The 20360-nt window shown below is 36.7% G+C and overlaps 3 protein-coding genes across 3 annotated transcripts; all 3 read right to left on the minus strand.

The window, feature by feature from the left end:
• Positions 1–2001: 2001 nt before the first annotated feature.
• Positions 2002–3878, minus strand: LOC122405972 (elongation of very long chain fatty acids protein AAEL008004-like). The gene is made up of 5 exons (XM_043411091.1): positions 3477–3878; positions 3198–3388; positions 2935–3015; positions 2666–2849; positions 2002–2592 (listed from the first exon to the last, which is right to left on the minus strand). Exons 1-5 carry the CDS (start codon positions 3535–3537, stop codon positions 2252–2254), a joined length of 858 nt encoding a protein of 285 aa, XP_043267026.1. The 5' UTR covers positions 3538–3878; the 3' UTR covers positions 2002–2251.
• Positions 3879–4577: 699 nt separating this feature from the next.
• Positions 4578–6483, minus strand: LOC122410251 (elongation of very long chain fatty acids protein AAEL008004-like). The gene is made up of 5 exons (XM_043418396.1): positions 6146–6483; positions 5856–6046; positions 5607–5687; positions 5333–5516; positions 4578–5195 (listed from the first exon to the last, which is right to left on the minus strand). Exons 1-5 carry the CDS (start codon positions 6204–6206, stop codon positions 4870–4872), a joined length of 843 nt encoding a protein of 280 aa, XP_043274331.1. The 5' UTR covers positions 6207–6483; the 3' UTR covers positions 4578–4869.
• A 3237-nt stretch (positions 6484–9720) lies between these two features.
• On the minus strand, positions 9721–20254 carry LOC122412712 (elongation of very long chain fatty acids protein AAEL008004-like). Its single transcript, XM_043422471.1, has 4 exons — positions 19856–20254; positions 11973–12060; positions 11570–11841; positions 9721–11351 (listed from the first exon to the last, which is right to left on the minus strand). Exons 2-4 carry the CDS (start codon positions 12016–12018, stop codon positions 10821–10823), a joined length of 849 nt encoding a protein of 282 aa, XP_043278406.1. The 5' UTR covers positions 12019–12060; positions 19856–20254; the 3' UTR covers positions 9721–10820.
• Between the last annotated feature and the right edge of the window lie 106 nt (positions 20255–20360).

Consider the following 20360-nt stretch of genomic DNA (forward strand, 5'->3'; position numbering starts at 1 on the left):
ATGGCAACATTGTATCGCCTGTGCAATATATCCTTAAGGAACCGAATCTTGTTTTTGATCTGGGACTTTTCTGGGTGAGTTGAAATCCTCTGAAGGAAACGGTGACTTCAGCGAGATAAATGTCGGCACTCTGAAACGTCAGAATGTACAAAAGAGAGTAAACACAGAGACGAGAATGTGTATTTAGTCGTCACCAAACGCCTGTGAGACTTGAATACGTCGTTTGTTCCTCCAGGAACGAAAGATTTCACTCCGTGTCAGAAAACCCTGAATTAGTGGAAGCTGTTTTTTCTTCACGTTACTTTATTTGATATTCTATTATTTATAAGTACGAATATTTCCGTCTCTCGACAGAATATGCGACGTAGAAATTGTAGCGTCACATCATGAGTCATTAAATAACCAGAGTTGTGTGCATACAAGGGTCTCTTATTATCGTATGAAAATTGTAACCAAACATAAAGCTTGTATCATTTGCGCAGATCTAGCTGTTGGTTCAGTTATAACAGCCGATAGAATTGTTGCATGGTTATCGATTGAGTCGAATCGAATCTGCGCTGCTGCTGCCATCTTTCGCTTAAGGCTCGTTTCCAGTTCATGATCTTTCTGAATTCTCAGTGGTAAATCGTGCCCGCGCCCAGTCGGTAAAAAGTATCGCTCGATTAACAATATTCGGAATTTAGCTGGCATTCGTTGTCTGAGAAAAATGCGTCAAGTATGCAACGATCAACCATAAAGTGGGGTTTGAATTTTTTCGAAACAGTTAAGGACCAAATGGATCGACAGTGTGGATATAAGCAAAGCCGGTGTTCTTCAATTCAAAAAGTTGGCTACATTTATGTTATTTTTCTATAAAACATTCTCTTAGGCTGCGTTCCAAAACCTACTGACAGCATAAGTGGCGCATTGTCGATGGAGCACGCTGCAGTAAGTGGCATTTGAAAATGAAAAGCCTGCCGTTATTGCGACATGTTACCCATTGAGATTGTTAATCTTGCATTTTCGAAAAATTTTTATCGTGCTGATAATCCGATAGGAAAGTGAAAATTGGAAATATTGGGTAGCACTACGAATAACATAAAATCTGTGCTCTTCTCATGTCTTCAACGTAGAGGATAATGTTGCACTCTTCATTGTGCTTAGAGCTCGAGCTGAATGAACGCAGTGCTGGAGTGCTCACTGGTTTGAAATACGGCCTCAGTTTGAAGAGTGATCTCTTTTCAGAGAAAGTTTATTTTCAAATTTAGAAGTCGATGACGTGCTTGATTAGTCTTCATTGTAAACGATTTCATGAACAATGAAACAAGGAATTTAATGACACAATATGTCATTATGATGGGACGTTCTAATTCGGTATAACAAAAGCTTTTTTCTATGGCCTAGTTTATGGAATTTCGTAACGGTATGTAAATAATCTAATCGTTATAGCTCTGAGATTCTGGTTTTCAAATTTCTAGAAACAACTTTTCGTTCTGACTAATTATAGGGACGTCAGGCTTACCAGCCACTCCGATTTTACAGATAATACGATTTTTCCTCTATTATCATATCGATTATCGATCATTTTTTATCAACCGACAAAAATTTTAGTTAATCCGCTTATCTTCTGGATTCAAATTGACTGTATATAACCAAAGGTTTTGTTAGATGCATAAGATGTCAGTCTGATTTCATACCCCACTAAATCAGCATCTTAGTGGAAAGTAGCGAAAAAATTATCAGTTGATGAATGCGAATTGGATCGTCTAGCAATGGAAGGTTCGTTGACAAGATTTTCGTTTTACCTCGATAATTCGAGAACTAGCCTGACGATGAGTGGCCTCCAATTGACTGACATGAACAATGGGCCAGTAATTAATCAATTATGACTTCATGTCAACATTCGATATAGGCGAGGGTTGATACACCACGTTGCAATCGCCTATTTCATTATTTTATTTTTACAAAATATGGTAAAGATTTTTTTCATGAACACTCAATTATTGGGTGAATTTCAAATTGTTTAGGTTATCAAAATATTGTTATAATTGTTTCAAATATACATCGGTCCTTGAGTTGGAAATAACAATACGTCTATTACAGATTTTCATAGGAATGAGGAATTAACTGCAGGGTTTCGATGGTCAGAGGCTTTTGATAACTGTACAGTTCTAACCAAAGGTTCCTCGCAGTTACCTCCCTCAATAATTCAAAGGTGCTGACAATAGATATCTTTGACGGTAAGAAGAAATCTGAGATCTGTCATCTGTGTCTATTGGATTTTGGATTTTCCGTTCGTGGGTGATTCTTTCACTCCATTTTCATGATTATGCTCTTTGAATCCGTGGGGTCGTTTCTTGATATAGGTTTTATAATAAAAATCGGAGAAAAGAACGATCATGAAGAGATTCTGAGGTATGAAGATGGCGGCTGGCCATTTTGGAAATCCGCAGTCCGGTATCCAGAGCAACTGGGCGAAATGATAGAGTACGAGAATAAACTGTGCTAGTTGAAGTTGAGTTACGTATTTTTTCCACCATGGTTTTCCAATCTTCAACGATGTTACCAGATAGTGAGTGTACATTACCACGTGAACAAAGGAATTGATCAAGCCTGTAGAAAAAAAATGATTGGAAAAAGGTAACGCAGTACAGTTGGATAATCGCGTTTAAATTTTCGTATTTACCTAAAAATGTGACATGGCCACCGGGAAGATACTTGACGGCAGCCCAACCACCGAAGACCATACCAGCGTGATGATATACATGGAGGAACGAGACTTGATTTTGTTTCTTTCGCAGTACAAAAAATACCGTATCCAGAAGGTCAATGATTTTGACAATGAAATACAGCCACACGGTCGACGCGATCTAAGTGGTAAATTCATTAAAATATTTATAAGGGAAAGAGGTTTTTGAATATTCTGAAATGCCTGATTAGCATGTTGAAAATTACCTCTAGCGATCGAGGATTCATTGAGTAATCGACGGGCTCACATGTGAAATTGTAATATCCTAGCCACCCAAGTTCCAGTGCCTAAAAAAAGAAGCAAAAAAGAAATCAGTGCCATTGGCAAATGAGCAAGGAAATCGAATTGATTGAACGATCGTTTTTAGTCGATTGGTTTTCATTTGAGACATTTTCACACTATATTGGAAATGATTTATTTTGTGAAAAAAAAAGATACGATTGTCAACAAATAAGTATCGATGAGTTACCTTGTAAAGTAAATACGCACTTAGTGCTATCTGCACGACATTGTATATCTGCATTATACTGTACAAATTGTATGGTTTTTTGTTAATCATCCATCGGGGTCCACAAACTTGGACGAAATATAGGTAAGAAAAGATAATTAGTGCACCAGGCCATGGTGAACCTATTAAGAACCAGTTGGACGTTCTAGGATCTAAGAGGGTAAAATGTGTTTGTCATCATTGAATTTTACCAGAGCTCATGATTTTTATTGATTGCGAAGAACTGATTGGTGTATTTACCTGATATTTCATCATTCATGTAGTGGTAGCCTCGAAGCAAAGCTTTGATTATCGTTGCCATGGTGGTAATTTGTTCTTTGTTTCACTGTCACTATCGTTCGACAATAACTATTGATTAAGGTTTAACTCGCATCTAGACGGTATCGATGATGATAAAATCGTCGTGAAATTTGTCTCCGGACCAGGAATTTTCTTTCGTTGCTTTATTATTAAAATGGATGTCAGTTGACTGACGTTCTAAATGACCCTGGCTTGTCCGCAATTGCAAAGGTTGTTGTTTTTGAAGGTCGGTCAACTTCGCTAAACTGTTGCAGCTTGTACTTCTCGAAGTTGGTGGAGAATGTTATCCAAGAAGAACCCTCCAACCCACCCAGCCACCGCGGACTACCACCGAAGACTAAAATTCTTTCTCTCCAAATCGATCGAAAAAACGTTCACGTTTATTCCTCTTTAATTATGATGACGATTGAATGTAGCGCAAGCTAACAGTAGGTTTAATTTATTCCGAATTATAATATATACGCACGATTGAATACAACGTCGGCTTTTAAAATTCAATGGCGAGCGGAAATAGTATTGGGGGAACGACAGACCGTCAGTTGAAAAAGCTTACATGATAGAGATGACATTCATAAATTGTGCTGACTTCGACTTTAAAACTACTTCCTTTTTGCCATTCGTATATTAAATATTCCAACTTTGTCCAATTTTAATCTTTTTTTTTGTCTATGAATATGTTATTTATACAAAGTTTGTGTTCCAATCGAAAACCATCGATTCGATTACGAGGAATCTTTCACGAAAACGAATATCATGATTATACAATCATCGTGGTTTTAGAAAATTTATATTCTTATATTTTATATAAAATTAAAAAACTCGTCAAGTATTGGCCGTTATCAATAAACGAAAAACCGTATTATCAGATGGAACAAAATAGAAAAACGCGCTGAATGAGTTGTGGCTGAGGTCCACAATTCGGTCTAGAACCGAAAGTTCAACGAGCATTTTAATGAAATTATGAAAAATGAAAAGGAAAGTAGGACAATCTTTTGTTTCGTTTGTTTATTGAAAAGATAACTGGAGAATCATCCCCGAAGTTGACAGAGAGTCCCATCAAGACTGGTTACGTCCCAATTCATTGTTTGATAAAATTGGTGAAACTATAGTCTGCGTACAAATTATTATTTGTAAATGTACTTTATATTTGTCTGCAAACAGTAATTATTGGTATTCAATGAAAAAAAATCAACTTTTTTATTTCTGTACAAACATATTCTCGTTAAATTTGTTCATTCTAAAGTTCTCAATAAGTGATAATCTTAAATACTTCATAAAAAATATTCACATCTACGTGTATCAAAGAAATTGACTTTAAAATTGATTGAAAGAACTATTGGACTTTGGTTTCTTTCGTAACGTCTCCTTTGGAATTTTCGGTGGAGATTTTTTCCGGTCTTTTTTTAATGTACGTCTTGTAATAGAAATCCGCGAAAAGAACGATCATAAAAATATTTTGTGGTATTAAGATAGCTATTGGCCATAATGGAAATCCGCAGTCAGGGACCCATAGCAATTGGGAAAAATGATACAGTATGGCAATAAATTGTGCCAATTGTAACTGCGTAAGGTATTTTTTCCACCACAGTTTTCCAAGCTTCAGTGATGTCAATAGATAGTAGCTGTACATTACCAAATGTACGAAGGAGTTTATAAAACCTGATGATAAATACGAAATTCAAGGTGTTACTCGAGCACTACAGCAAGTTTCCTGTGCTACTATTACGATAAATTTTCCTAGTTACCATAGTTATGGAATAGCCCAAATTTGAGTCCTTAAAATTACGTCTATTTACCCATAAATGTGATGTGTCCACCGGCAAGATATTTGACAGCGATCCAAGTTCCCAAGATCATGCCACTGTGATGGTACACGTGAAGAAACGTCACCTGATTTTGTTTCTTTCGTAGTACAAAAAATATAGTATCAAGACAATCGATGATTTTGACGAGGAGGAAAAGCCACACTGTCCAGGCGATCTGAATCGTATGTTTTTCATAATTATTCGTAAAGTTTATGTTCCTTGAATGAAAAATTGTGTAGTTTGCAAAATAAGAGTTTAAACTTACCGCAACTTGGCGTGGCTCGATTGAATAATCGACCGGTTCACACGTAAAATTATAATGCCTAAACCAGCCAAGAGCTAGTGACTAAAAAGTTCAAAGTTCAATTTATCAACGAACATTTTTGTTCAAACGATCAATCAATCATTGTGCAGTATGTTACTTTGTCTTTTTTTCTGCCGCATTCGTCACATTGGAAACTCTATTTTGAAAGCGAATTAAACAGCTATGAATTGATTGACATTAATAGCATACCTGCCAAAATAAATATGCACTAAGACCGATTTGAACAACATTATAAATTTGCATTATCCTGTCTAGATTGTAGGGCTTCTTATTGGCCATCCATCGTGGACCTAGTGTCTGCACGAAGTAGATATATGATGCAGTAAAGGCCAATATGGACCATGGTGCTTTCATCAAAAACCAGTCTCGCGTTCTTGGATCTAGGGATTGAAAAATCGACGTTTTTCTTCTTGAGTATCGCTATGGATTTTAATTGTTTAAGTATATCCTTGACTACGTAGGGTCAATGAATAAAATACCTGATACTTCATCATTGAAATAAACGTAGCCTCTAGCTAAAGCAGTTATTATTGCAGCCATCTCAATCTCTCTTTCTCGTCTCACTTGAATTTTCCCCCACCACGATTGTTACAGCACATGAAACTCGCGTAATACGAAAAAACAATGAAGTTGCACTTTGAAAAAAGTTTTCCACTACGGCTACTGCAGAGCTTTTAGTTTCTTATAGTCAATTCTGGTGCCCAATCAATATTTTATTCGAACGAGCACAGAGTTGATCATAGTTTTGATCAGCAGATGTGACAAAAAAAGGGTCGGAAAGCAAGTCCTTTCGTCGACTTTGCCAATGACGGAGCTCTTGCGGAGTATCGAAAGTTACTGACATCGTTTAACGAATCCTCGAACGATTTATTGTACAACTTCTTTTCATTTCTAATCGTTATTTAATGATTAATTTAAATAGATGCGTATCGCCTCATTCGCAAAATCAATTAAATGCGTATTGGAATACGCATAACCTAATGTAAAATAATACTGGATTCGCGAAGGTGACGGCCAATCGTGCGTACGAAAAAAGTCCGCGTGTTCCGGTGAATTTGACTGGTCATCTGATTTCGAAAAGATACTGAGCTTCAAAAGAAACTATCTCGAAGAGCAATCGAATCGACATTATGTATGTATAGAACATTAAATGTTGATCATCATGTGATTTTTAATCCTCGACTTGACGCGTAATTTTTTTTCATTTGTATAATTGTTCAAATTGTAATTCCTCTACGAGTAGAATTTTACCAGCTGCATCGTCAGTGTCAACGTTATAAAATATGTAATCATATTTTGTACTAAAAATATGATTTCCGTTCGATCACGAGTTCGTTATATCGATATTTTTCAATAAAATATAAACAATGTCATTTTGCAAATTCCAACCTTTATCTTTTTTTTTATCTTTACAAGATATTTTACTTTTTCTGATATGATTTTACAAACACACATGCGCACTGCATCGTTACTCTGCAACCATTCAAATTTTCAAACAACACAGTCGTTCAAATCGTTCAGCTAATTTCAATATTTCAGAAGCGGTATCCGCATTGAAATTCTCACATTTGTGTGTACATTTGAATACAGTAATTTTCATCAATGTTCGACTATGTTCGAACATAAATAGCATTTTTCTGCTCTGGAATGACAAATCGTTGCAGGTCTTATAGGAGCTAGCATTTCAATTGAACTCACGACATGCATATTGCATAGGTGTCCATACTTTGACCCCTCAATCGCAGTTCACTGAGACCGTTGTATCGTGATTGTGCACAGCAGTGGCTCGTCGATTAATTTCAACCAAAAGCTTTCGATCTTGAGGTCTGTCCTCGGATGGTAAATAAATGTAAACAAAAGTGTTGAACAAACATTAACTATAAATCTGAAGTTCATTTTATTTTTTAATAATTCGATCAAAATATTCATAAGAAGAATGACGAAGTCACAATGCATGTAACTGTTTCTTTCATTTTAAGCGGTAATTTTTCTAATAATCACATTTTTACACATCGTTTGCCGAATCGAAATAATAAAAGTGTCAACCCATTTTCGCCATCGCCCTGCGTGGGCTGACAGGGCCTCTTTTTAATCGGTCGAACTGTGTCAAAGAATTTCAGTTTTGAAAATTCCAAGTGAGGTTGAGCAACTGATTCATACTCTTAACAAATAAATTTAAATTTCATTGAGATCATTCTAACAAATAAAAATACTGAATCTAATGAATTATACTAAACGACCAGCGTCATATTTCAATGACTATTAATTCCAGCTCAAAAATATGGCGAATTCACTCGATTCAACAACTACACACAAATCAATGCGTATAGTATAACGCGGCGATTGAAAGCGCGAAATTTTTCGTTATGTTTGTTCATTAGTTTGAAAATATCCATTGTTGTCATACCGACGGTAAAACTTGCCAGAACTAAATCAATCATCTATACGCTTTAGTTCAAGGAATTGTATTCGTAGCACAAGATAACGAGTTCCTGGTTTAGTTATCTAATTGAGTATAACGATATTGGAAATATTCATTATCTCCACAAAAATGTGAAAGGTCTTTTGGTACTTTGGTTCGAAAAATGTTCTTTCACAAGCAGCTCAGTGACCATTGTGTGTAAAGGCTACAATAAAGTCGAATCATATCGCTTGATGGTCATGCTTGAAATTCAAAGAAAAAGAAGGAAAGAGGAAAAGAAATTGAATGGGTTATTGCAGCTGGGAAAAGACGACATAAAAGATATGCATGCACAGTAACAAAAGAGTTTGGCGTATCGGTGCTTGCATGCGACGCAACTTTGCTCGGCTTTCCACAGATATATGTCTTTTGAGGGTATAGCTAACGTCGAACAGCCGGAAATGGCGATTGCTCAGGGTCTCCACGGACCTGACCTTAGGATGATCTGACCAGCACATCAAATGTACGATGTGTTCTGATTGAGTTAAGTTTTATCGTATCCATAATTAGTATCTTTAGAGAATATTTCAACGATTTCTATAGGAAAAGTTTCGATGAAATTTCATCTCACGTAGGCCGAGTAAAACAGAAATTTGAGACATTTTCATATCTTTTTTTACTTTGTCGAAATTCCAATTTTTTTATTACTTTAGTATCAATAAAAAAAGTAAGTCGTGTTATGAATATTAATTATCAAGGTCTTTTGTCGCAGATTTTTTCCTTACAATCGATCAGAATAATTAATTTGAGTTAAAACGTTCTTATAATCACATTTAAACTTTACTTAGGTAAGTTCGTTTAATCATTAATTAGTGGAAATAATTTATAAAAATATGTATAGTTAGAAGAAAATACGTTGGAGTCACTGCTTTCTTGTTGAGTTAATTTATTAATTCATTAATTTTAATTACTTAATTAATTTCATTTAAAATAATTTAAATAAATTAAAATTATTAATTTTTAAAAAAGTTGGATCCATTATATTTCTATTACAGTGTAATAAAATGTCCATCGAACCCGATAAGGGTCGAGGTAAAAAAATTATTATATTTATTCATTCAGATATCGTAAATTCCGTTCAAAGTAAAGTGACTGTGCCCACGTTGTAATTTTTCATGATGATGATTGCATAGAATAATATTCTTAGAGCTCCACAGTGGTCACGGAAAATGAGCCAATGCAGCATCTCGCCTTTGTTATCCACCAAAGAATGTTTGAACGCATTTTGAACGAGATCATTATTATATGATGTGATGTGAATGTCAAATGTATCGCATTTGTTTTGGAAATGATGTAAAATCAGTATTTCATTCAACGAAAATATAGATAATGATTGGAAAACTTTAATTTTTAAACATCGGCTATATGGGTTGTGCGAGGCAAGTAACTGTAATTATCGGATGTTAAATTTTTCTGGAAATTGGCGAAATTAACAATTTGATAAGCGTTAGGCGATTGGTGCTTAAAGAGAAGAACGAAATGACTTTGGAAGTTTGGCTCCTTGTACAGAGAAAAACGCCATATAATACCTTTGGGTGAGACGTTTAAAATTTTGGAATAATATTTAGGACAAAAATGATATATCGAATACGATTTAACTGACTGAGTCGATTTATTTATAAATAATCGACAATATATTCAGTAAATTTTCATTTATTCAATTGTTAATTACTTCGATCTAATTGACGAAAGTCATTGGTCCGGAAGAAAATACATGAGCCTGACGTGATACAATGGATGAAATGTACAGCAACGCATTTTTTTGCCCTTTCGTCCAACATATTTATAACATGGAACAAAAATTACAATGCTTCATATTAAAAGGTATAAAAGTGGTATCGATTAAGAACTAGGTATTTATTATAAATAAAAACTATATACGTAATGTGTAAATTAAAAAAAAATAAAAATAAAAATAAAAAATAAAAAATCTGTACCCCTACAAAAATCGGTTCTTCTCAACGGTACAATTTGTGGTTCGTTAATCTGGTGCATCTACATGTATGAAAATAGTGTACATATATTCGGAAGAATGTAAAATGGGTAAAGTTCTTGTCGTTTTCAAACTTCAAGTCTCATTCTAGGTTGAGTAAGTAATTCAATTACTTCGTTAACAACAAGAACGTAATGTTGAAAATTTGGCTCGGTTCATTTGAATGTCATTACCCCCAAGCATATATCACAACTTCAGTGACATTCAAATAGTACGTAATTGCAGATCCGAAAAAGTATTGAAACCAGTGATAATGACAACAACATCGAGAGGAATAAGTATAGAGGATGAAAGGGATAAAAACTGATGGTTTACTTCCGTCAATACCTCTTTTACCGATCGTCGATAATTCATGATCGGCTACGCAGTTATGTACAGTTTTGTAAAAGTGAACATTTCTGGAGTCGATACTTTGAGCCTTTTGTGAAGTAACAGAGATTTGATAATTGTGAAATTTCGCAATTGTCTAGTATATTTATCAGCACTTCCAATCCTAATTGAATAACTCAGTCGGTATTGTACTAAAAAGAGCGTCTGATCGACGTTTAATAAGGTAGGGAACGGTGCTTGGAAAAAAGTGATGATCGGATGCCCGTGGAGGTACAACGTACGAGATCGATCGCCAATTGCAACGTGACCCAGAAAAACCCCTCGAATTATTTCTCGCTCATATTTATTTTCGACTGATATAACGTCGCGCTCAATCGGTCTTAACATTATTCATTCGCCGATGAGTGTCGACAGTGCTATTAGAATTTTTGTTAGTTTCACCGATTGACCTTGAGCTACGATAATTTTTCACATAAAACGAGCCGAACATGTAAATGAAGAGAAACGCGTTTATCAACAACAGGTAAGCGAGCTCTTTTGGGAAATGGCAATTGGTAAATGCGCCCGGAATATTTTGTACGAAGACTATGGAAAATTGGATGAGCTGGAGAGACGTAAGATACTTTTTCCACCACAAATATTTTTGTATCTGGGGTCCCATTGCCGAAAGCATGTAATACGTGTACATTAATATGTGAATAAATGAATTTATGAAACCGAGCAGCGTGGCATGTCCGCCGGGGAAAAATCTTACGCCTATCCATGCGGCGATGGGCATCAGTGCATGGTGATATACGTGAAGAAATGATATTTGACGTTGTTTCTTCCGTAAAACGAAGAAAACTGTGTCGAGGAGCTCGATCAATTTACATATGTAGTACAGCCACACAGCGCGTGCCATCTGCAAAATAATTAAATTATAAACAATTTCAACGGATAAAGACTGGAATAATGAAGAAATAATTGATTCGTAAGTAATAAAAACTTCAACAAGACAATAATTCAAGTGTTCACAAACTTTATTGACAATAAACAATCTCAAAGAAATAAGTGAACGAAGTTAGGTTTTTTATGATCAAAATATGCATTTAAAAGAATTAAAATAAATATGAATTTTACCCTGATCGCAGTTGGATCCATCGATCGATCGACCGGTTCGCACGAGAATCGATACTTCCATAGCCAACCAGCGCTATAACCTTCGTAAACCAGTATGATGCTGAGTACGACCTGTGTGAAGTTGTAAAAAATGAGAGTATTCCTGAGGGTGTACGGTTTCTTGTCACGCATGTATCGGGGTCCTGCCGACGTGCTGAAGTATATGTACGACATAACGATCATGAGCAAAGGTCCTGGTCCGGTAACCATGAACCAGTCACTCGTCCGTGGATCTACAAACGTCGTCAACCGAATTAGGAACATAATAGGTTCGAGAGTTTCTAAACAGTTTCGTTAGCAGAGGAGACTAGGTGCTACTATAAAAAAATAAAAAATAAAAAATAAAAAAAATCTAATTATTTACCGATCTTATTTTGCATGACGTCATTGTACCAATCGACGATTCCCATTTTTGATCGAAGCTTCAAGCCAAACGGATGCGCGATTAAAATCTGCAATACAAAAAAAAAACAATTACAAAACTTTCACCGAGTTGGAAAAAATGAAGTGGCCTCAAGGATGTAGGAATCCAGATGCTCGATGACGATAGCATGATTTTTTTTCTACTTCTGTTCGATCCTCATGAAAAACTGACACTATCGCTCCTGTTGATTCGTCCCGTTTTTATTGTTGGTCAATATTTTTTGGAAAAAGTAAAATACGACACTGCGCCTTGGAATGTCATAAATAGTTTTTAAACAATGAGGCATATTTTCATTACTTTATTGGACCCCGATGTTGGTGTTGTTATGATATCGTGAGCAAAATTATGAAATAATTACGCTAATCACTGTGACGCTGTCGCGTTTAAATTATTTTTCATTTTTTTTAGCAGAATACGACGATAACTTCTGTTCTTCAGTCTCCACATAATCAAAGCAATCAGTCACTTCGTACACGTTTCGATTAAAGACAAAAAGTTCCACGGACGTGTCGAATTGTTGCAAAGTTCCACGGGATCTCGGAGACCGTAAGTTTTTTTCTCTACCTCTTTCATCTGACATTTTTTTCCTAAGAGTTGTGGTTAATTGCTGAGCAATTATAATCATCAAGATGGAACACTACGAAAGATGACAGTTTCCTGAACCGAGGAGGTTTCAGAAGGTGAACAATATCTGTTTGAGGGCTTCTCGAGCTTTACAAAAGAATGTTATTTCCATCAGAACAAAAATGATACGAAAAAAAATCAAAAATTGAAAAATTCTATGTGAATAAGCGACCAAGAGTTAAAATGTTGACTACAGAAATAACGGTGACATTCCGGGTTTAACGACCCCTCTGATTCGCGAATCGAAAAGGTTCTCCTGAGTTATCGCAGCCAAACATAATTTTCCACTGCTCACTATGTCGTCAACAAAGTGTTTTTCTTGTTTTTCTTTCAACTTTTGTACAATAAAAATTCAAATGAAGCGATGCAAGGTGCCCAATCTCAAAACATATTTTCACCGATCTTTTGCCGTTGGCGGAACAAGGGCGCAGCCAAATGGCGTTTTTTTTGTTGCTTCGATGCAAACAGGGAGGTCGGTAACCAAGGCGAACCGGACCATTATGGAGTATTTCTTAACATCGGTGCTCTCCATATTACTCCTCCTCCTTTTCTTCCTTGAAAGAAACTTAATCCATGGCTCCCGACTGTATCAACTCGGTACTTCCTTCTCGCTTTTGTTTCGCTCGATGGTCTGTGTACATGCCAATAAGTATCCTGCAACTCGATCGTGATGTACGCCAACAGTGCGTAACGAAAGTGTCACGATAGCAAAATGAAAAGAGTATGAAAAAAATGATCCAACGAGCACTTATACCACACCCGATTTGACGCAACGCGGTGCTCGCTCCAACGAAAACGGATCGAAAGTTTTGGCGAAATTGTTTGGATCAGCGATAAGGGCCTTGCTGACATAATCGTATATAAGTATGGCTTTGTCAGTTATTCTCGTCATTATTGCAGGTGGATCGAAAGACAAAAGGTAATTGGATAATGGAAGTGATTTGAGAGACCGGGGAAATGATTTGTTGTTGCGTTTTTTACATCTTGCTCGCTCGTCCGAGGGTTTGTTAGAGTACAAGCGATATCACGGAAATCTCGACCACGATTCGTGGTCTAGAGTTTTCATTTATTTTTCCAACTTTCTGTCAGTGAATGCGAACCGATCATCCAGACATGAAGAGATGTTTAACTCTGATTCCACCGCTTTGATGTATCTGTATGTCACTAGCCCATGAGATCAAAGCCCTCTACAAGATTGATTCAAAACCGGTTGCCAAGATCTGTGCGTTCGCGCGCATTGCTCCTCGCGTTATTTACGATCATAAGCGATCGTCGTCATCAGAAGGAACGTGGATTTTAACCTCTCCCGGTCTATAATCATTTCAATTGCACATAAAATATACCCTTTTTTTCATTTACGACATTATCAACTCGTTATGAACGAAATGTCATGACCCATATTTCTTAGCACGTGCAATTTAGTGGAATTCGTTCTTCCAGCTTGGAGTATAATAATATATACGGTAATTTATAAAACACTCAACATTGACAGAATTGAAAACGTATGCACGATGTGAAATATTAGGATATTGACCTATCCATGTCTTTCCCTCGATATTCACAGTTTCGTGCATGTGTGTATGCTCTGGTGTGAGGAACTCTGCATTTTCCGCGTCATTAGTACGATCGACGACTGTGTTTCACCTTGAGCTCACTTTCCATTGAGGCCTCTTGATTTGCAAGCATTCACTCCATACCGTGATTCTCGTATCCAGACTGAATGTTGCTTTGGTTTTTACTCTAAAAATTTTAAGACCAGAACAAGTTTCGCAGACTTCCTGGCAACAAAGCCTTTATTCTGGGGCCCATTAGTGTAAACCCTTCGTTCAAAAAACCCGAGATACAATCTTTTGGCGATTATGAAACAAACAATATTTCATTATCAACCAATCGCAAGTTCATCGCTGATTCGAGTGGGCGAAACAAAGGCTCTCGGATTTTCTGCAGGGGCTTTATACCTTCGAACGTCGGTACACAGAGCGCAGAAGAGACGGGTGTCCCGTGGTGAATCTCCAGCTAAGAAATTCGAAGAGCTTGACAGCCTTGCTTACAGCAAGGTTCTCTAGTCCCCCGTGTTCTTGCAGCGAAGTTTATTGCTTGTAGTTAAATTGTTGTTTATATATGTGTAATAATGCATTAAACTTTCGTTTGCATCGACAGGATACGGGCGAGTCGAAGAAGTAAAAAGTACGCGCTTCGAATGAAAATGTTGCATGCCTTTGTCAGAAAAATTCGTTCAAAGGATTGCGTTCAAATGAATAAAAAACGAGTGTACCTAACAGAAAGTCACAAAAAGGCGACGTTGCTGTAAAACGATTGTGGAACAATGACTACGAGGGAAAAATCAGCTGGATAATATATTGTGCAACCTTAATGCAATTGAGACGATAATATGGTCGTCGCGACAATACTCATTAAAAATACCGTAAAGTATTTATTTGCGAGAAAGAGACAGTTTGACTTGTGAACGACCGATGGTCAGTGAATATACATATAATTGTACGGATGATGTTTCATCGTGTCTTTGATTTTTCATGTATGCCACACGCTTCATGCAACATGAATATGAGTTGAACGAGTGAGGGGCGAAGTTCTGTGACAGTCATTATTTCAACTGGAGAGCTCTCGCATGAATTTGTCTTTCAATTTCAAGGATAAAAACGCCGGAGATTCGAGCAATTCGATAATTTTTCAATTCCGACGATGTTCCATCTCGACCATATTCTTCCGTACGGGTGTCTATAAATTTATCCCATTACAAAGGCATTATCGAGGCGAATAAGTACACGACGAAACGTGTGCGTATGTCATTAACTTTGTTCAATCGCGTACACACTTTTTCATTAAAGCTCATCTTTATTCTTTCGCTGAAACATTTCGCCGAACGATTTGGCCTGCTTTTTTAAAACTTTCTTTATTATTTTATTTTTTTATTTTTTATTTTCCTTATTATATATTTTTTTTATTTTATTACATTATTATATAGTATAATTTTCTTTATTATTCGGTCTCCCTTTCCAAAGTACTGTTGGAGATGACACGCCTGTAGATCCTTCCTATCATTATCCTCAGTATGGTTGCTGATGTTGTGATAATCTGAATTTTATAGACGTCCTTGATTCATCGATGCAACTATTCTTCGACCACGAGGGTATTGACGATTTTTGCGGAGGAACCGACTCAGAAATTCATTTATCCCTCATTAGTTCGCTTGTGTACTGAATAATGGACTGCTCAAAAGCTGTTCCATTCACTACAGGCACAGCGTGTACGTGTTAAGAAACTTGTTCCGCATGCGATTGTCAAGAAATGAACGCGTGCTCGACGTGAGGTTTCCATGATTCCTCACATAGCGTGATATCGCAGGTGATCGTTGCAGTAAAAAGCATATAAAAATTGTTTCTTCGTCATCTACGAATATTGGTAAAGTATTTGTCGTTTTTTGTCGTCGACTTACAAGCTGAATTTGAACGACTTAGCAGCAGTATAGTTCAGCGGAAGATCGGCAACATTAAGAATTTCATCACATTTCGACGATGCAACTCGATTTTATTGCAATTCAGATCTCTATGGCAATGACCAACAACATTTGTCAATGATCAAGTAGCAAAGCTAATGTAAGTTGGCCTTTGACGCAGCAAAAAAATGTATAAATAATATTATGAAGTCTAAATGAAAGGATTTCTGAAGAAACCATTTTTTCAGATTTATCTTGCTGCTAAGCAGTTTCTTAGGAATAAAGTGCAACGACATCTGTTATTCGGATGGTTGGGAGTGATTGATGTTTTACCACAAATGTTATCGGTTTCGTCACGAATTTTATACTGTTCAAATCGCCGAGTGGTAAGTCATTTACTTTTAGGTTAATGGATTCTTGTAGATGCACCAGCTTTCTTGAAAACTCCGGTGGCTTCAGTAACGCTTTCCGTATTGGTATTGTGCTTCAGTACAAATACGTATGAGTAAATAACTACAAAAGCTTCGTTTGGGTTGTAAAAACAGTGGGAATGATGAAGTGACTTTGAATACGTTGAATTCTTCCTCAGACTAATTAAATTATTATGAGATTATGCTCATAAATTTAATGAAAAAGCAGGTAGACATAGAACTACTTTACACCGAGTAACAACTTTGGGCTTTGAGCTTTGAGCTTTGACATCATTGAGATTGAACAGCCTCGACGTAGCTGATGCTCGGTTAGGTGTCTAGTTAGCCATGGGGGATAGAATTTTTCTAAAATTCCGACGAGAAAAGTGAATTAACACTCAGCAACGCATTGCAGTGTGTTAAGAAAAGTTTCTGAACGCTCGGGACAGTATTTCTAAAACTGATCAATGAGAAAGTCGAAAATTCACGGAGAAGAGAAAATGGAGCTAAAGTGATGAGATGAGTGGCGAAGATTGCGCTGGGGATAAAAACTCATAAAATGAAGTTTATCAATTCACACCTGCCGGGTTCTTCTGTAAGCTATTTTGGAAAATCGCAAGAACGAAAAAAAAATAAAGTGAACGGAAGTTGATTAAAAAAACGTTGAAGACGCAGAGTCGGGAGATCGCAAAATATCCAAAATCCTATCACAGTGATATAGATACGAACAGTAAACAACATGCTTTGCTTCAAAACCAAGAATTCACCAGGTATTGCTTCCGCATCGGAATTTCAAAGCTTTGTTTGCCAGACGTGTCACGTTCAGAAGAGCAAACGTACACAGGAATGTGACAGAGCTCGAAATTTATTCGTTATTTCGCAGCTCCATACAGGCTCGAGGATTAAGGTAGGAAAAACGCTAAATGAGTGGAATGAAAAAAAAATTCCATATTGAACAGGTATTTCGACATTTATTGTCGCAATGATCTGACCGGAAATGCGGATGTCTGAAAATTCTTCTCTAAAGTTTTTTGAAAACGCAATTGAAGCTTGTGTTCTGCTATTCTAAGGTCTCATTGTTAAACTGCGTGTGTGTGTGTGATCACTCAAAATGAAGCAAACGCTCCTACGTGAAGGAAGAAAATCCTGAAAAACTGGCCTTTCCGGAATGACCCGTTGGATGAAAAAAATCGCAGGAACAGAAATAAAAAGGCAAAATGAAGCTGGAATTGTCTGCTTCGAAAGCCTGTTCGTGAAACTTATTCATGACCATTTCTCGTTAGGATATTAGGATATTTGATTTTTTGCTCGCCCAAGGTGCCTGATATTTTCGGTAAAGGTTTAAAAACCAATTATTGCCATCTGTAAGCTCTAATTTTCTTCGTTGCTCCATATTATACACTTCGATAGTTGAGTGCCACCGTGAACTTTGCGCATGCCGAAATAAGTCGCACGCTTCGAATGCAAGATGAGAATTTTATTTCAAATTATAAATCAAGTGTAAAACATGCTCAGTTACGTCAGAATACGAATGTGAATAGATTAATTATACGTATTTCGGGGTCACTCCAAATAAAACTTCCCAAAGCGAACCTTGCTACATTGGTCTTTTCAGTAAATCTATTTGTTTTAGCGGAGACTGACTAATCTTAAGAACATCTGTTATTAATGAATTGAGAACGAGAAGGTTGAACAATTGAACGGGAAACAAGCTTCGTCGATTGATCATCGATCGTGCAGGATTCATAACGTTTAAGAGATACAAGAATACAAACATGTCATTACTCTCGTTTATAACCTCGGTTGCCAAAAGTTGAGATAGACGTTTTTATTCGTCTAAGAACCTTCTAATCCTAATGAGTAATTTGTCAGAGATAAGATTTTTGATGCTGCATAAAAGCTGTTGAATCACTTAAAGAAGTTGTGCAGCATTATACAATGATTGGGAAATGCAAGATAGTAAATTATCTTGCGATATAAGAAAAACAAAGTAATATTCAAAGTAGGCTTATAATGTGACATGAGAAATGTTCGATCCGATGAAGATCCATGAATGCATTGCTGCATTCACATTTGCCATCAATCACCGATTAGTATACAAGAGTTGTACGAATACATACGATTTCACTTGATTTCTAGTTTCTTTGTTGTTAATGATGTATAATAGAGATAAATTTTGAGTTCCACTGAAGCTTATTCGATCAGTTAAAAAATGCCAGTTTTCCACGAATTTCCATGATCTTTATTATTCAGTTCTAGCTTGTATTTTCCGATTAGGGATGTTCATTCGGATATTGTGCAGCCCTCAGAATAGTTTTTCCCCTTTAGGAGTTTAGATTCAGTAAATAATGTTTTTTGTTTTACAACAAATTCTATATTCATGATTGGCAAAATTTTTTCCTGGCCTCAATTTCTCAATTCCTGTTAGAACACATTCTCAAGTTTTCTGTATCACACTACAACCTTTCATCATTAGAGTACATTGTGCTCCTAGAATGTGAAGAATCATGAATTGTTTGCAAGATTGCAACTCATTTGAAATTTTCATTGTAGCTCTCTATACGAAATTCTTTAATATTACGTGGATGGTAGAGTGAGCGAGTATGACACGTAATTCACGTGGCCTAATGAAAGAACGAGACAGAAGAATCTCAATGTTGGAGAATGCAAACGGAGAATGCTAGATTCTAACCCCGAGGTTAATATTCTTTTAGCATAAGTTCGTGGCCAAGTTCCATATTATAGGAGGAAATTCATTCTAAAGCACTTGTTTTGATGCTAATGTACCGATCGATAGAATCAGATACTGCATTCATTTTCCACGATATCCATATAAATCATTCATAATAAGCATTCTCCCATAAAATATTCGTCAATAGTGAACTTGATAATAGATTGTGGCGTTATTAATGAACATTTAATCACGTTCAAGCTACTTCATTATAAAAGTTGTTACGGTTCCATGAAAATGTGTTTTTTATTTTTTTTTTTTTTATTTTTTTTTTATTTTGCGGAAATTGAACGCTCCTTTGTTACGAACTCTTGGAACGATTACCGATCGATAGTCGCATAGTTGGTTGTTTAACATATCAAGTTATTTAATGGCAAACCATACTGAATCGATTGAAGTGACTCGCTCTATAAAATTTTCCGGGATCAATATACATAAATTAATCGTGATTATCGAGATGCGCGTTGAACACGCATCTCGAGTATCTAGGAACGGAATAATTGAGGAAGCGATTAGCAGAGGGTGGAAAGATTGTCTGCTGACGCTTATCGATTTGAAAATTGAATGAATGATTACCGCTTGATGGTTCAAAGGAACTTACCAGGTGATATTTTCCACGCAGTTGCCCGGAGTTGAGACGAAACAATAAATTAGTTTCCAACACGTTTAGCTTCGGCTGTCCGTACTTCCGAGATATTGAAGTAAAAATCCAGTCGGAAAGTTAGTGTGAATGTAAGTCGAACTGAATCACAGTCCTCGGTAAATATTGAAGAAATGGAAAGTGAAAAAAAGAAGGTTTGCGAGGAGGTGCGAAGGAATGGTATGAGTGATCGCAAGTGCCCACCTCGCCACCCTCTCGCTTATTCGACTTAACTCTTCGCTCGTCCACTGGACCACTGACTGTCAGAAGCGCGTGCCACTTCGTAGCTTGGCACTTTGCTCGCTCGCGAGATCCCCAAGAAACTCTTTGTTCGTGTAAAGAGAGGCCGCGCACAGTGATATCAAGGAGAACCCTGCCGTCATTCTTGCCGATCGCGCTTCCCGTACCTTACTTCTTACCACCACCACCACCACCACCACCACCCACCGAGGTTTTTTCTTTCCTC

This window comes from Venturia canescens, chromosome 1, assembly GCF_019457755.1.
Source record: "Venturia canescens isolate UGA chromosome 1, ASM1945775v1, whole genome shotgun sequence".
In the NCBI taxonomy this organism is placed as follows: domain Eukaryota; kingdom Metazoa; phylum Arthropoda; class Insecta; order Hymenoptera; family Ichneumonidae; genus Venturia; species Venturia canescens.

What these genes read in the sequence shown, in the direction of transcription:
- LOC122405972 (XM_043411091.1), bottom strand. Translation starts at nt 3,537, where the DNA reads ATGGCAACGATAATCAAAGCTTTGCTTCGAGGCTACCACTACATGAAT. An exon ending in CATGAATGATGAAATATCAG is followed by an intron (nt 3,389 to 3,476) that starts GTAAATACACCA and finishes TTACCCTCTTAG; the next exon opens with ATCCTAGAACGTCCAACTGG. An exon ending in TGGCCATGTCACATTTTTAG is followed by an intron (nt 2,593 to 2,665) that starts GTAAATACGAAA and finishes TTTTTTCTACAG; the next exon opens with GCTTGATCAATTCCTTTGTT.
- LOC122410251 (XM_043418396.1), bottom strand. Translation starts at nt 6,206, where the DNA reads ATGGCTGCAATAATAACTGCTTTAGCTAGAGGCTACGTTTATTTCAAT. An exon ending in GTGCATATTTATTTTGGCAG is followed by an intron (nt 5,688 to 5,855) that starts GTATGCTATTAA and finishes TGAACTTTTTAG; the next exon opens with TCACTAGCTCTTGGCTGGTT. An exon ending in TCGAGCCACGCCAAGTTGCG is followed by an intron (nt 5,517 to 5,606) that starts GTAAGTTTAAAC and finishes CATACGATTCAG; the next exon opens with ATCGCCTGGACAGTGTGGCT.
- LOC122412712 (XM_043422471.1), bottom strand. Translation starts at nt 12,018, where the DNA reads ATGGGAATCGTCGATTGGTACAATGACGTCATGCAAAATAAGATCG. An exon ending in CGTCATGCAAAATAAGATCG is followed by an intron (nt 11,842 to 11,972) that starts GTAAATAATTAG and finishes CGACGTTTGTAG; the next exon opens with ATCCACGGACGAGTGACTGG. An exon ending in TGGATCCAACTGCGATCAGG is followed by an intron (nt 11,352 to 11,569) that starts GTAAAATTCATA and finishes ATTATTTTGCAG; the next exon opens with ATGGCACGCGCTGTGTGGCT.